We start from the raw sequence: 16,552 nt of genomic DNA on the forward strand, positions 1-16,552 counted from the left end.
CTTAACGGCTTTGTTAATGACACCAAAAAAACATAAAACTTTGATGTTCTGAAATTATTGCACGTTATTTTATTTTTGATGCCAAACAGCTGAATGTGGAACAAATATGTTTTTTGGAACATTCAAAGCCTAGAAAACTTATAACACATATGACAAATACTCTAATGCAAAAAACCAAACTCATGCCATCGGAGTTATGGAAATTATTGCGACAAACATCAGATATGCAATAATAAAACACAAGTGTAATTATGCTCAGTTGTTCTCTGAGAAGGTTTGCAATAGTTTTAGGCTATTAAACTTTAATGGATTCATTTGCATTTGTATCAACAGTGCGGAAAAAAAAATAATTAAATATTTCACAAAGTTTCATTTGGCTTTTAAATGAATGTTGTGGTGTAACATAAAATTTTCCAGCTTAAATGAAACATAATAAGGGAACATATCAGGAGAGAAATCAATATAGCATTATATTTCACTTGTAAATCATGCCTGTAAAGTTATAGTGCATGAAGCTCCACTGTCATACAGTATTTCCCACATAGAAGTGGGAATAGATGATAGATGTCTCTGAACTGTTTCTAGTCCTTGCAATGGGTTTGCTTCCACCTTTGGACAGGATTTAGACATCTAAATTTCAAAGCAGCCAACGGAACAGTGGTGCACGTCTGAAAATCAACCATGCTGTAGCAGGACGTGTTTAATATATGCATCAGAATTGCAGAAAAAAATCCAGAAATTACAACAGCAGCTTTTCATAAACATAATAACTTCCGAAACCACATTTCACACCAATTTACCTTACATTTATTCCTTTATATGGTTTCAGGGCAAAGAATGAGCAATTCATTTTTTTTTTGCATGATGCAAAATAGAAACAACAAGAAATGAGAAAATTACAATTCACATCAGAGTCTGAGTATGTTAACATTTGCATTCATCTCCTGATGAAATAAACTGAGGGGATATTTCAAGTCAAGATTTTGCATATGGCAGTGTCCCAGCAATTTATGAAAGATAGATGCGGCTTATGAAGGGCTTACGAAGGATGCGATAAATAGTAATTGTCGTATTATTCAGTGTAGTTCTTATTTTCTTATATGGGTAAGAAATGTGTCTTGAAGTTCTCTGAGGCTATGTCAGACTTTTTAATTCATATTTCTCAGGGTAGCTTTATTTCTGAAATTCAATTTCCAGACAAGGGTGTTCCTTAGAGTCTTGACTACCAAAAAAAAAAGCAAAGTTATTGAACATTTTACCTATGAAAAAACACAACACACATTCAAGTTTGTAACACTATGGAGAACAGTGTGGGGTAAGTTGTCACAACAGAAGGTGCCATTTAGACAACCTTTTGTAGGTTTGTCAGTTAAAATTAAATAGAAAGCCAATTAAGAGAGAATGTAAAAAGCAATGTGTCACATCAAATTGTTTAAACAAAATGTTTTATAAAAAAATAAAATACCCTTGGTCTGCGAATATGGTTTTGGTTAAAATCTACACTGTTTAAAATCTTGCAATCAGTAAGATTTTTTTTTTAGGAAATTAATATTTTTATTGAGCAAAGAGTGACAGTAAAGACATTCCCATTCCTAATGTTAAATGATGTAATTTATAATGTTTCTTGAGCACCAAAATCAGAATATTAAAATGATTTCTGAAGGATCATGTGATACTGAAGACCGGAGATTATAGGAGATTACATTTTAAAATATATTAAATTAGAAAGCAGTTCTTTTATTTCACAATATTAGTGTTTTTATTTGATCAAATAAATGCAGTAGTGGTAAGAACATAAGATTTCTTTCAAAAACATTAAAAAAAATTCTTTATTCCAAACTTTTAAACTCTTGCCGGAATGTGTTCCTGATAGCAGAAATATAATATTGCAATTTTAATAGTCCCTAATTTAAGAGGGGGTTGAATGAGGTGTTTGAAACCAATATACACATTGCTAAAAAACAGACTTTTACTAAGATCTGGCCATTTCATGTGTGACAACAAGCCCTGTACTCTTAATACCTGTTTCTATGTCACAATAATACAATGTAAGCATGTTTCACCCAATTTAGTTGACATAACACACACTTAGCAGGTAATGATAGAGTCTGTGAAAAATGACATGTTTAATTTGAATAAAACCATCTTTTGCCTGCTGTTAGACACAAGATGGCCTATATCACAGATACTCCATGCATTACTGCTTATAAAGCCGTCACAATAAATGACACGCCGTCAGCAGATTTCTGAAATTACAAGAGAAGACATTCATCAATCATGACACTCTGTTGTAATTCTGTTGATTTCTCCTGTGTATTTCCTGCAGCGAAACAACAGGGCATATCGGGAAGGATCATTAAGTTGGGAAATATTAATTAGGCCGCCAAGAACAATCACCTCATGCTAGTTTTTTTGAGGAAAAAAGTGTGTCAATAAAATAAATCTTTCCCTTAGCTCCCCCTACTAAACCCGACTGTCTACCTGTCAACTTGCTCTGTGTTTATTTGTGTCTACAGGCACATCAACAGGATGGAGAGCGACGAGAGAGAGACGGATCGTCTTGTCCTCTTGAGCGTCTATCTCACAGGCGGATCCCGCAGGACCCCACGTACTTATGGCCTCTTCACTGTCACTTAATTCATTACCGCAGAGGAAGGCAGACTGAGGGGACTCTATTAGACTAATTTAAGAGAAGAGGAAAGGTAGTGGGTGAGCTGAATGAATCCCTTTCATTAGCACTGAGTGATGGCTCTTCACCGTCAACGCCATGGATGACTGGCATGAGGGCGATGACAGAAACACAGTGGCGAATGAGCCATTTGTCCATAAAAAGTGTCACTTCAGACAGGGGTGAAGGGAAATACATATGAGTTGGTCTCTTTAAGAATAGAGCTGCCCTGCTCACTCAGATACATGACAAACTGCCCTTTCAAAATGAAGTTAGCCTCCAACACTGCTCGCCCCGTGCCTTATATGAGTACCATAAAAAGATCCCGACGGAAATATGATATATAGGCCTGAGCAGAATAAAAAAAATTGTGATCGAGGACGAGGGTAAATATCAAGTCTGATTAGATGTAACCTGAACACCAGGAGAGTGTGAAACCTATCACTATTCCACTATACAGTGATCTTTTTTTGAGCTGCCATAAAAGTACCACATACAATACATTGTGCTGCCTTCATGTACTATCAGAAATTTCCTACTTCCCACTTCTGAAGTCGTGATTACGAGCTAATATGAAATGTTAACGTTTAGCTATGTGTTTTAATGGTAAAGTGTTTTAACATTAAGTACATTAATACTAAGAAGGATTTTGTCTGTTTTGAAATTAAATAAAATGAATAGTTTAGCCAATTTTTATATTGTTTGCACAACTAATAATTATAAATTGACTCAACAAGATGCTTAGGTGTAAACAACTCAAGATAGCAGAAAGGTTTGTTGGTGTCACTAATTTTATGTTGTCTCAACTGGGATTTAGGTTTACACACCTTTTAATGTCTTGTTGGAGTAACTAAAAAACTAATTGATTAAACTTAAATTAAAGTTGATCCGACTATTTTGTCAGCTTCACCTTTGTTACCCCAACGATTAATTCTAGGTTTAAGGAACTCCAATATCTGTACAGACAAATGAAGTTTCTTAGCTTACTTAACACAACATTTTAAGGCAGCCAGGTTACAAATTATTTTAAGTTGAATGAGCTTGTTCGTTTTTACAGTGTTGTCGCAATCAAATTTTGATTTGAAAGGGCGTTCATGTGCAATTTTTTAACTAGGAAACTAGTATGTATGATAAATCCGATAGCACGTAAACTTAAGCGAAAAGCTGTACTCGTGCGCCCTCTCGTGTTTCAGAATAAAAACGTGACTTTAAGAATTTTAACAGATTTTTTTTTTTTTTTTTTTTTACAGTCTGTGGTTTCAACGCATGCTGATGACGTAGTTCATATGCGCCGCTGTTTATGTGAGTTGAATCATTGAAACTCGTAATGTTGTGATACGATCTTTTTAGTGTATTATGGCTCGTTGAATGTGTACGTAAATTAAACTGATGGACATTATTTGAGCGACCATTCTGTATTCGAGTTTGAATCCGAGGTATGACGATAACAAAAATGCTAAACTGCTATATAGAATACTAAGTTATGTGCCTTAAAACACTTTATGTTACAGGCTGCTTATAATGAGGATAAATGAAGATACATTACTGGAGGGGGGAAAGGTTGTATTGGTACCTTACAATGCAGATCATGTTCCCAGGTATTTATTAGTGGATCCAGTATGTGATCTCGTGTCTGGTGGTTGTAGTGTCAGTTCATTTTAACCTAATCTTCCCCGTATTTTCAGGTATCATCAGTGGATGTGCTCTCCTGAACTGCAGAAGCTGACTGCATCAGAGCCTCTGACACTGGAGCAGGAGTATGACATGCAAAGAGACTGGAGAGAAGATGATGACAGTGAGCTTCCACCTTACACATGCACATTTTTCCTGTTAGTGTCCTGTTGACATTCAAGCAGATTGTCAGAATTACCCCTTATATGTTTCTATTTTCATTCAAATGCTTTTTTTTTTTCTCACAGAGTGCACCTTCATCATTTTGGATAAGCAGAAATGGGCAGATCCGAGTATACCGGAGCAAGAGTGCATGGTGGGAGATGTCAACATTTTCCTCACTGACCCCAGCGATCCTTCCCTGGCTGAACTGGAGATTATGATTGCGGGTTAGAAAGGTTGCAGTGCTTTTAATACATTCAGATTGACTGTGATCTTTTAAGTAACATTAAGTCATTTTTTAGTGCCCTGCTACAGAGGAAAGGGACTTGGGAAAGAAGTAACACGCATGATGATGTGCTACGGTAGGATGAAGCTGATACAAATCTATTATTATTAGTAGTAGTAGTAGTAACTGCTCTATATATGTAGTTTTTGTTTTTTTGGTGATTTGCCTCAACAGGTATCCATAAACTTGGAATTCGAAAGTTTGAAGTCAAGATTGGTTTGGATAACAAAATAAGCATCGCCATGTTCAAGAAATTCCACTTCCGAGAGGTGAGAATGAATGGACTAAATTTAGGAATTATTCAACTCCCATCACATGAATAAATTACATTTTGAATTATATATATTATACATATATATAGTTAATTTGAACTGTTTAGGATTTTTGTACCTTAACTAATTCTGATATTGCATTTATTTTTTTGTCTCTGCAGCTCTCCGTCAGTGAAGTCTTTCAGGAGGTCACTCTTGGGGTCACTGTGAACGAGGCTTTACAGAAGCATGTGTTTGGAAACATGGACTTCATGCTGCAGAGGGAGTATGGGAAGGCCCGGGACAGTAGACAGGCAACGTTCACACCATTATCTCTGTGAATATACAACCTTGAAATAGAAATATGGTTAAAGATTTGTAGAAGGCTCTATGTAAAGAAAAAAGCCCTAGTAAGGTGCATCTCAATATGAAATATTAATCATTCATTGTGTCAGAGAAAGCTGAAGTACCTTTAGTAGCTGACATCTTTTAATGTTTATCGCATTCTTATACTGTATGTGTGGCAAAATATTTCTGAATTTTTTTAAATTCAGAATTAAATGTGATGACTCAAGTCAACACAACCAAACATTCAATACTGTATCATTGTAATTGTTATTATTGTATTGTGATTTTAATCTCTTAAGGCATGGAAATCAAAAAAGCATACTGTAAACTCAAATCTAAACCTTTTAATCAGCATATTATTTGCATACCGCATGTTGTTTTAAAAATAATTGATGTCTAAAAAAAGATTTTTGTTGCTTATAATATTATTGTAGGTCTTTGTGAGTATATACAAGATACTTATGAAACAGTTTGTATCTTATGTCAGTTATTTGTGTAGTAGTCAATTTATGACATTTATCATCCCTGCAACAAAAGTAGTCTTGAAAACAAGTTTGTGGTCCATTAATGCATATAATAAATAATGATACTGGTTTTATGACCTCAGTGATATGTTTCTTTAAAAAGCTGATTCCAAAATGATTCTAATGTCCTGATAAAACACTTACCTAAATATAGAGAGCTGGGTTCGATTTTGCTTTTACTACCTGTGGCACAGTAAACGTGTGAGCTAATCAAAATCGTTCAAATCTTTTATTATAATATGTTGTGAAATAATATTACAAGACTCCAAAGGTTGCACATATTATTATTCATCAACTGTTTCTTGAAGTCATTAACTTAATTTTCCTTTGCTGTTTTGGCAGTTAAAGACATACAAGCAGGATTTCCATTCACAGACTGGTCCATAGTTATCACATGGATTATTATAGTTTTTAAAAAGATGCAGTAATGGAAAAAAACAAAAAAACAATTCCATAGGAATTTCTGCAGACAGGTCTGTGACTTGGTCCCATTGTGTTGCCTGAAAGGCTCAGATCCGCAGCAAGATGGATCATCATCAGAGACAGTCTTATGTTCTGAAGTCAGACATCTTCTGAATGACCTGCTGCACGACCTCCAGACCCTGTGCCCACCTCACGGTCTCCTCAAAGTGAATGTTGAGTGGAACACAGAACGCCTCCTTCCTCAGTTCAGTCAACTGACAAACGGCTAATACGCTTGATACTCCCACAATTAGCAGGAGGAGGAGTTTTATGAGCAGAGAGAAGAACAGGGAGCAGATGGAGCGCTTGGCTTTGGGCACAGACTCTGACGCTGTCTTTTTACCTGTAATGTAGAGCGTACAATCAAAGCATCAAACAAACATTATATTAACATTACTGTACAAATACTACCGTTCAAATGTTTGGGGTTAGTATGATACAGTAAAAAAAAAAAAGTCTCAAAAACACAGTTTGAAATATATTAATTACAGTTACGTGTCCAACGTAGTAGAGAGCGATACATAAAACACACTACCACTCTGATAAATCGACTTGTAGATGAGCCTGTATGAGTGAGTGGAGGCGGGGCTCATTGGCATATTCATGGATCTGCATATACTAAATGATGCAAGGGTGTAGTTATATTGAAGCTTAATATAAATACATGAATAATATGAAGATATGAATATTATTTTTCACAGGATTTTTTTTTTTTTAATATGTTGTTTTGGTGATCAAACATTTGTTTTAAGGGATACAATTATTGACTAGCAGGGAGACTTTAAAATAAATCCTGACAAATGTATCATGGTTTCCACAAAAACTGTTAAACATGATTAATAATGAGCAATGTTTCCTGAGCACCAAATCATCATATTAAAATTATTTCTGAAGGATCATGTGACACTGAAGACTGAAGTAATGATGCTGAAAATTCAGCTTTGCCATCACATGAATAAATTACATAATAATATTTCACAATATTACTGTTTTACTGTATTTTTTAGCAGCCTTGGTGAGCATAAGAGAATTGTTTCAAAAATCTTACTGACCCCAAACTTTTGAACAGTAGATAAAAATGCTTTTAGATTAAAATGCTTCAGCATTTTCTGAACATCAAGTAGTGAGTATATGGTGTAAAGTGATGGAGTCTCATGCCATTCAAGATAAATTGTACCTTGATTTTGAGCAGCTTTCTTTTTCTTCTCTTCCCTCTTCTTTTTCTGTTGTTCTTGTGCAGCAAGAGCAGCCATCTGAGCTTGATACTCCTTTCTCTTCCTCTCTTTCTCTTCTGCCTTTTTCTTTTTCTGTGCTTCTCTTTCCCTGGCCTCCTTTTCCCTCTGCTTAGCTTCTTTTTTCATTTCTTGTTCTGTAAGGAAATAAAACTAATTATAAACTTAATACATCATTTTCATCATTAATTTTAAAAAAATATATACAAATAAAATGTTTTAAAAACAAAGAACAGTTATGTAAAATGTGGAATAAATATTTAGATAGTAAATTATGTCTACGAAAGGCAAATAGGGAGAGAAAATTTGAAACTAAATTCGCCATGAAATGGAAGTTGTGATAGTCTTTTCTTCCCTATTGTGATGTATATCCGAGTGAAACGGCTTCTCAAACAAGAAAAAAAATTAGTGCTGGACTTGATTTCGTCCATTGGGAATTGATTGGATGGTTGTGGTTTGCTATTGCTGTGATCTCATGTGAGTGACAGGTTGTCCCGCCCTCGCACCAGTAAACACGTCATTAGAGAAGAGATGAAAAGAGGTCGCTACTTGCTGCTATTTTGATTAAAGATTATGAGAGCACATGAAATTTAAAAAAAAAGATAACTCATTTATAATAAATGCTGTAATATTCCATTAAAAAAAAGAACGGTCAATTTTGATTTCATGGTGACTTTAATGTTGTGCTCAAATTAGAATGCTCATAATATAATTTGTAATGAGGGAAAATATTAAAACCGAGAAAGAAAATAGACTACAAAATACATTTAAAGCTGTAGATGAATTGGACTCCCTACCTCTCTCTTTTAACAATCGACGTTCTCGTTCCTTATCTGCTTCTTCCTGCAGTACCTTCATGTGCTGGAGAACCTGGACGTAGACAAAACCAAATCATTTGCGAATATAGAAGTAATGCGTAATAATTTGTGAATTTCTTCATTTGGAATTGTTGCAAAACTTTGACTATGTGGTAAATAAGCTTGTTTTATACTGTAAAATACTGATCTCTAACATTTTTGCATCTGAGCACTTTACTCACCCTGGATGCACACTGTTTGCATTGCTTCTCATCCAAGCAATCGCCTGCAGCCTTGGCCAGTGTTGACTCCAATGGGTTATCCTTCAGATCCAGCCATTTCAGACTCTACAACAAACAAATTCCCTCCATTACCAAATGATACTCATAAGTACAACATAAGACAGCAAATGGCATGATCTAATATTACAGAGGACGTTTGAGGCCATGACATTCCGAATGCACCTTGAGTTGTGAGAAGCCGACGGGAAGCTGTTTCAGTTTATTGTTGTATAAATCCAGGTGCTGGAGATTAATGAGCTGTCCGATTTCTTCTGGTAAGCAGACGAGCTGGTTTTTGCTCAGGTCAATTTTGATAAGGTGAGTCAAGCTACAGAATTCAGGCTGGTGAGGTAACAAAAACAGCACAAATCATTAAAGAAAGCACAACTTACAGAAAATTCAGCTGTTTTTTTTCATTTTTAATTTTTTTATTATTATTTATTTACAGTTGTTACTTACAGTCAGGGTCGTTAGATTATTACAGGACAGATCCAAAAACGTTGCCTTCGGAAAGGCAGCCTGCACAGAAAACAATTATTTTAGTTTTCAATGTTTTTCACACACTTTGCCCACGTACATGCTGAATGAATACAATTAAGCTAAAGAGAAGGAAGGATTAAATAAATAAAATAAAGATAAAATAAAAAAATTCAAGGTACACATGACATTATTGGAAAGTTAAACTAACTTACTTACCAGCTCCTTGACTGGCACTTCTGTAAGGTTACTGAGACTCAAATCAAGCTCATTGCCATCAATTTTGTCTTTAATGTTTTCAACTTTGCCTTTAATCATGTTGATGTGCTGCTCCTCACTGGACAATGAATAAAAATAGAAGTATGATCAGCAATCAATGCCACTAACGCATTCACGTGGGAGCAAGTTTTGACAGCTAGATGGTAAGGGCAAAATAAGAGAGTTTTCAATGTTAAAGTTGACGTAAAACAGCAGCTTTATGATATTATGTCTATTTGTAATGAATGAAAGTTATTAACGTTACCTTGTTACACACGGAAATAAACAGTCCAGACCCAATGCAGTGGTGTAGTTGAATGCAGTGAGTTCACAAATATCTCGCACTTGCAATGGGTGAAAATCCACGTCATTGCTCGCGTGTGCCAGGAGGCGCAGCTGAGTGACTGCGTGTCTCGTCTCTGGATGAGCGCCCGCTGTGAGCGCCACCTAGCGTCTGGAGGTCATTGCAACTCGCGCTTGTTTGTAGGCCACTACTAGGCCTGCTTGGATTTTTGGAGAACGGGGATAGGGGCAACACTAGCGGTCAAAACTTCGGAAAACAGGTAATGTTGTAATGTTTTTTAAATAAGTATTTTATGCTCTCTCACCAAGGCTGCGCTCATTTAATCAAAAATACAGTAAAATCAGTAATATTGTGAAATATAATTACAATTTAAAATAACTGTTTTTGCTGCTTAATATTTTTGTGGAAACCGTGATACGTATTTTATTTTATTGATAATTCTTTTTATGAATTACAAGTTCAAAAGAACAGCATTTATTCGAGTAAAATATTTTGTAACATAATGTCTTCGTCTCTTTTGTTAAATTAAATGCACCCTTGCTAAATATAAAAGTAGCCTAATTTTATTTATTTAACTTTTTTTTACTTTTTTACTAATATTGTTTTACCCTAAACTTTGGAGTGGTTGTATTTGACATTTTTTCACAGAAATATTTAGCAGCACATCTGTTTTCAACATTGATGATAATCAGCATTAGAATGAAGACTGGAGTAATGACATTCCTGAATCACAGGAATAAATTAGTAGAGTATTAAACAGAAAACAGTTTAGTATGTTCTCTTTCATATAAGAGACTTCTTTCAAAAACATTTAAAAAACTCTTAATTATTCCAAACATTTGATGGTAGGCCTATATACGATTCTCAATTGTATGTTAAATTGTACCAGCTTATTTGCCACTCGGAAATGTGCTATTTATGAGAGCTTATTATGAATATTAAACAGGACATGCTAGGATTGCTTGCAAAGCTTTCTTGAGCGTCTTGCCACGTAATTAATGTTCATGAGCCAAGAAGGAATTGTTTAAAAGTGTCTCAATCTACGTTTCGAATGTTAAAAATGTCAACATTTTATTTATTTATTTTTGTCTATTGCGTGGTTAAGCTCTGGAGAACTGTAAAGCTGTGTACATTTTTCTCATGTCAAATCAAAAAAAAAAAAAAGTCAATTTTCAGAGGTCTTGGCATCAAGTGATATCATAATGTAACCACATCCCCTTTTTACATGAATGCTGTTTCCATTAATGCACTCCATTACAGACATTTACCATGTTAAACATAATTTTGGTTCCCTGTCAGAGAGAATGCATTCATTTTGTGTCAGGTTTTGTCACAATATTCTGGGGATCTCGTAAAGCATGCTTTATTTCACATAATAAACACAGTATAGTTTACAAAGCCAAACATATTGCGAGGTACCATGGATAAAAAGTACCACAAGATCATTTGAAGTATATGCTGCAGCTCTTTCTAGAATAACAGTATGCAGGAAGACAAAATGTATGTAACATTATATGCACTAATTTGAGCGTTCAGTTAGTGAGTCTGAAATTACTCAGCTTTCCACTCTCGAAATATGAAACCAAGAAAGAGAGAGATTGAGATGAGATAAACCGCAAAGAAAACCCTGTTAATGCATTTGACGATTCCTAACCAGTACTTCTGACCAGTTCGGGCTTTTAAAGTATGGGGAGGAAGACTCTGTTTTATAGTCTGAAGCTCTTCCAGGATCATCTGCAATAAGTGCATGTCATTCATTTTTTCCTTGCTGTATATTTCCTTCAACATCAGAGTCTCTAGAGGAGCCTCCACTACAGAATAACAGATGTGATCACTGCTGTCTCGTTTGCATTTATCTGAAAGAAAAACACAGTCATATGAGAGTAAAGTCAGTTCAGTTTCCTTTTTGCTGTGAAAGATGTGCATACATACCTGTTTCACAGTTGAGATCTTCAGGTCTCTGAACCCACTTAGTGTCTTGTTCAGAGCCCATATTTATTAAGTATATCACCAAAATTGTCTCCAGAAGACTCAACAACATGAAGGAAAAGATGACAATGACATACGTAGCTGCACAGAACAAAAGAGGGAGTTTATATGAAACTACAAAGACAATCTAAATATATGAAAAGACTTCTCTGTTTTAAGGAACATTTCCTTGAACCGTGAATCCCCTTACCAATCAGAGGACATCTGTGAGATTTGGATGGCAGGATGTCATTTAGGATGAGCAAAAGTACAGAGATCCCCAGTAGTACCGTCACTTTGAAGCACAGTTTCTCCCCTCTATCTGGTATGAAAAAAGAAGCTAGGTCCAAAATGAGGAAAAACAATATAGGTAGCTGGAAATTGATGAAATGCATCAGGGGCATCCTTCTGACTGAAATCTAAAGAGGAAGGAGACAATAGAGAGGTGAAACATCTCTGGAATTAAGGAAGAAATCTGCTAAACTGTCGAAGTATGAGTATTCGTACCGTGTACTTTATCCAGTCAAATGTTTGGCCCTCGTAATTATCTTTTACCATCGAGACGGATATGTTCAAGAATTCCCATTCTCCTTGGGTTAATATGCTTTCCCGAGATACCTGTGTCGCTTTTGATGAATTGGAGGCAGGAAGCAGCTTTATTTCTTTATCTGTTTCACATAAAGGAAAGCAGCTTGGTACAGAGTGACAATGAATAGCTTACTTGTAGGGATTTTCAGAACAACATTCTGATACAATTAACATTTGTGATACATTATATGGCAAGTAAAGCTGCACAGTTAATCGTTAAAAGATCGCGATCTCGATTCAGACAAACAACCACGCGATCTCATTCCTAAATGACAACGATTTGCCTGTGTCTATTAAACCTTTAACAAGTACGATCACAGTAAAAGTTTATAGTTCGGATATAAACACTGATGTCTACGACTGAATCGATTACATCGTTACTCCACCATGTGACTCTGTCATTGAATCATTCATTCAACAGATTCATTCAAAAACGCTGATTCATCCAGTAATGAAACAAGTGTTTATGAGTGAGTCATTGAATCATTCATTCAAACAGATTTTTAAGTAAATTTACATTAATTAAATATTTTAAATAGACTGCAGCAATTAACATTTTTCAGAACCTCTAGTAAATGGCCTTTGATTAGTCAGAGCAATTAGCAATGAGCAATTGTGTGAACAATATAGGCTACATATTGGTACCAAAAGATTTTTAAATGTATCTGTATTGACCAATAGCCTACTGAATATATATTGGTCGATGCTGTATATTTATTTAATGGTGCATGCTTATTTCCCATTTTTTTCTCCATTTAGATTTAGAAGTTAAAATCACTTAGGCTATAGTTGCAACCTGTTAAATGTAATCTTCAGCAAATCTCAAAATGAATATCCATTTTTCATACTGTACTTTACAATGATGCCTAAATTAACTTGTAGCATTTAAAATGATTAATTTTAATTAATTTTAGATTAATAAGTTGTTGTTGTTGTTGTTTTTTAAACAAAATTATTTAGACTTTAATATTACTCAATTATCGATTATCTGCCAACATGAAAATATGTATCATCTCACAGGCCAGATTTTAATATCATGCGTCCATATTTTTAATGAATATTTACTTTTTAAGTGTGCACTCACCTGAGTGATTAATTGAAGACACTGTTATGTGGCAGGTTTGAATATCAAAAGGAAATTTGTGCACATTCATTGTGCAGGTGCTGACAATTTTTTGGTCGTCCTCCATTTTCACATTTCCATCATGAGTAATAAACAAAAATGGGCTCAGTGGTCCATCTTCCTTCTCTACACTGAAACATTGCAGGTGAAATGAGTTTGTGTCAAAGCAAATCTACATACATCATAGGCTACATTTTAGATTTTCCATGCAACATAATTCCTCTCAATGTATACGGTTAATAAACAAGGTACTTTTTCCAAAATCATCAATTACGTATATTGTGTGTATTATATCAATTAAGAAAAAAATATATATAGATATATAATTTGTATATACTCACGTCTCAAGAACATAGAGGTCTGGTTTCCAAAGCATCTCTTTTGGTAAAGTCACATTTTTAATGCCACAGAAATCCTTAGGATCCCAAGAGATTCGTTCATTGTTCCAGCTCTAAGTGAGCAAGCAAGCATAAATAAATACATATCTAGAGATAATGAATATCCTTTGCAGCTAAATGATTTCAACCAGTATTTATATTTCTTCTTTTTTCAATTATGCAATACAATCGAATTAGAAGATTTGCAGGTTTCTGTTTAACACTTACCACAGACATCCATAAAAGAGGTACAAAGATTTGAGATTTTTCAATCTGCAAAAAATAATTGAAATAAAAAAAGAATAAATAAAATTTAAATCGTGGCAGTTTTACACAGAACATGTGTAGTCTGTTTGCAGTCATACCATAGAAAGGATGCCGTAGAGGTAAATATCAACATACACTACGGTGGGGTGTGTCCAGTCCAGTGCAGGACGGCAAGTTGTGAATTTCTCATTGCCTCTGGTGAGATTTAAGTATTCCAGCACATCTTGCTTACTGCATACTTGTTTGAGGTACACTCCATCTGCAAGCCAGTAAATATATTTTAGATGTAAAGAACCAACGTAGATGCCCCATATACAATTTAGCCATTGCAAAGAGGGTGCTTATATTTAGAATAACTGACCATTGTCTGTGCACTAAATGGTGGAAGTGTAAGACTTGAGAAATTAGATAAACGCCAGGCAGTCTACTTGAGGAATGACCACTCCCTGAGAGGATAAAGGACCTTTCTAGAAATTAACATTTGAACTCTCTCTTGTGAAACTAGCACCTCTCACCTAAGCAATCCTAATCTACATTTCTTCCCCTCTTCCCTCATCCCTCCTCCCTCATGCTAAGATCACCAAAATTCACCCAAGAATCTATATGGTTTAATGTGAATAATTATCATACACATTAGTATCATTTGAAATATCTCAGTGCGACTGGTACAAAGGTCTCATTCCCAAAGAAGTGAAAGGTAATAAGCTTTTTAAGAGCTTTTTAACTGGCACACAAAGGAAGGTGGGTCTCTAGGCAAATGGTCTCCTACTCCCAAAAGGTGTCAACTCTGAATGTAAATTCCCATTGTTAGCAGATGTTTCCATGTGAAAGAATTTTCTGTCTATATAATGAAATGCAATAGAGGATCGGGGCGATTCTGTACCTCAGATCAGCCCATGATGTTGAAGGACCTCAAAGACTTCAGCATCATGTATTTCCTAATGTCGGGTTCGCATCTCTTCTCTTTATTCCAGAGCATTTGATATTTTGTATTGATTATCTTTGAACTGATTATGTAATTGGCATGATACATTTACCTGACATAATAAATTGTAAACGTTTGATTTTATTCTAACGGACTCATTATTTGCAGTAAAGAGTTAAAAGGATTAGTCAAACATTTGCTCACATTTAATGATGCACAGATATCATTAAAACCTTTCATTTATGGAGTCAGATGAAATAACGAGAAAATACATATGAGAAAATGTGTTTCATTTAATCAAAAATACTTTGCCACGAGAAAAGACAGTAACGCGCACAGACCTTCCCAGCTGACTGCATGCCTCCATTGGGCCGATTGAGTGCGGGCTTACAGAGGTAGAAGCTTTACTCACCTATTAGAAAAAGTAGACAGGTAACACAGACAAGGAAAGAACTCATATCCAACTTTCAGTGAAGACCCCCTCAGCAGATGACTGGCAACTGGTCCCAGTCACAGCCTGCATTTATATAAAAGTGCAAGATGAAAATGGATGGGATATTATATATCATAATGGAGAACACCATTCCCCTGAGCACCATAAAACGTTTTTATGGGCTAATGAATGCAATTTTCCCTCACAAATGTGACATTAATTCTGCTGTTATTGTTGGTGGAGGCCATCTTTGATTGAATTTGTGCTGAGTGGATGATGGACATGCTAAGATCCTGCAGATGTGCTTTTATTTGACCATTTTGATCACAAAATAAAAATAGCTTGTTGAATGCATTATTTCTTTATTGGGCAATTTTGCACATTATAGCACTGTATGTTAGATCTTATCTGTCTGAGCCAGTGTTTTGGGTGTGGGCTCTGGTAGTGCGCATAGCCGTAACATACCATTTTTCAAAATGGAGAGAGACATGAGTGCTATGATGTGTTAAATGTTTGATTTTGTGGTTGTATGTTGTGCTTGTTTGTATTATGATTGCATGTCAGAAATGAGTTTTTGAACATGTACTTAGGTTATATAGGTGGCAATGTTCTGTGGTGATTGAGGATTCTTAAGGATGTGCCACTAGGCATTGTTTAGTGCCAGGTTTGCTGCTCACAGCATATTTTTGTGTGCGTTTTTAACACCAGTATGAGTTATATCAGGTTTATATTTTGTTGTTGTTTTGTTTCTTTGGGTTTTTTTTGTACTTTATACCTTGTGAAATGCAGCTTGTTAAATAAATCACAACTGGCATTGGGAAAACTACTCCATTGTACTGAGCCTTCCTAACTTCTCCCAGGCCTCTTGACAACACAACACACTACATGACAATGTACATATTCAGATATATTTAAATATAAAATCTTCTATAATCTATGATAACAATAGTCAATGAACAACATTTATGCAAAAACACGTTCATTCAACAGAATCTCTGCTTGGAGATACTTACCTGTGTGATTTTGGACAAATGAATTGTGTTCAGCTGTCACAAATTTGTTGACTTTTGAAAATCAAGTTCATGTACCAGGAACAGAGTGGTTTTGATGCACAAAGTTGATTTTATTTGCCTTATACCTTATAAATCTT

At 35.2% G+C, this 16,552-nt stretch overlaps 3 protein-coding genes across 5 annotated transcripts; 1 reads left to right on the forward strand and 2 right to left on the reverse strand.

Annotated features, from left to right (window-relative positions):
* The first annotated feature begins 3,914 nt into the window (after nucleotides 1-3,914).
* Nucleotides 3,915-5,987, forward strand: nat9 (N-acetyltransferase 9). 2 transcript variants are annotated; one of them, XM_084134804.1, is made up of 7 exons: nucleotides 3,915-3,970; nucleotides 4,180-4,266; nucleotides 4,354-4,463; nucleotides 4,588-4,728; nucleotides 4,804-4,863; nucleotides 4,962-5,056; nucleotides 5,221-5,987. In XM_084134804.1, coding segments are annotated over exons 1-7 (654 nt in total). In that variant the 5' UTR covers nucleotides 3,915-3,968; the 3' UTR covers nucleotides 5,380-5,987. The 2 variants fall into 2 exon arrangements, with proteins under 2 accessions (XP_083990930.1, XP_083990931.1); XM_084134805.1 differs by having other exon boundaries at nucleotides 3,940-4,104.
* A 138-nt stretch (nucleotides 5,988-6,125) lies between these two features.
* Nucleotides 6,126-9,838, reverse strand: lrrc59 (leucine rich repeat containing 59). 2 transcript variants are annotated; one of them, XM_084134802.1, is made up of 8 exons: nucleotides 9,683-9,838; nucleotides 9,379-9,574; nucleotides 9,142-9,201; nucleotides 8,866-9,024; nucleotides 8,644-8,748; nucleotides 8,402-8,474; nucleotides 7,550-7,741; nucleotides 6,126-6,715 (listed from the first exon to the last, which is right to left on the reverse strand). In XM_084134802.1, exons 2-8 carry the CDS (start codon nucleotides 9,475-9,477, stop codon nucleotides 6,459-6,461), a joined length of 945 nt encoding a protein of 314 aa, XP_083990928.1. In that variant the 5' UTR covers nucleotides 9,478-9,574; nucleotides 9,683-9,838; the 3' UTR covers nucleotides 6,126-6,458. The 2 variants fall into 2 exon arrangements, with proteins under 2 accessions (XP_083990928.1, XP_083990929.1); XM_084134803.1 differs by having other exon boundaries at nucleotides 9,379-9,496; nucleotides 9,683-9,820.
* A 1,230-nt stretch (nucleotides 9,839-11,068) lies between these two features.
* Nucleotides 11,069-15,525, reverse strand: LOC311096607 (5-hydroxytryptamine receptor 3A). Its single transcript, XM_084135863.1, has 9 exons — nucleotides 15,382-15,525; nucleotides 14,143-14,303; nucleotides 14,006-14,050; nucleotides 13,742-13,851; nucleotides 13,362-13,531; nucleotides 12,197-12,357; nucleotides 11,901-12,108; nucleotides 11,654-11,791; nucleotides 11,069-11,577 (listed from the first exon to the last, which is right to left on the reverse strand). Exons 1-9 carry the CDS (start codon nucleotides 15,425-15,427, stop codon nucleotides 11,273-11,275), a joined length of 1,344 nt encoding a protein of 447 aa, XP_083991989.1. The 5' UTR covers nucleotides 15,428-15,525; the 3' UTR covers nucleotides 11,069-11,272.
* Nucleotides 15,526-16,552: the final 1,027 nt, after the last annotated feature.

This window comes from Abramis brama (genome assembly GCF_963993115.1).
Source record: "Abramis brama genome assembly, chromosome: 14".
In the NCBI taxonomy this organism is placed as follows: domain Eukaryota; kingdom Metazoa; phylum Chordata; class Actinopteri; order Cypriniformes; family Leuciscidae; genus Abramis; species Abramis brama.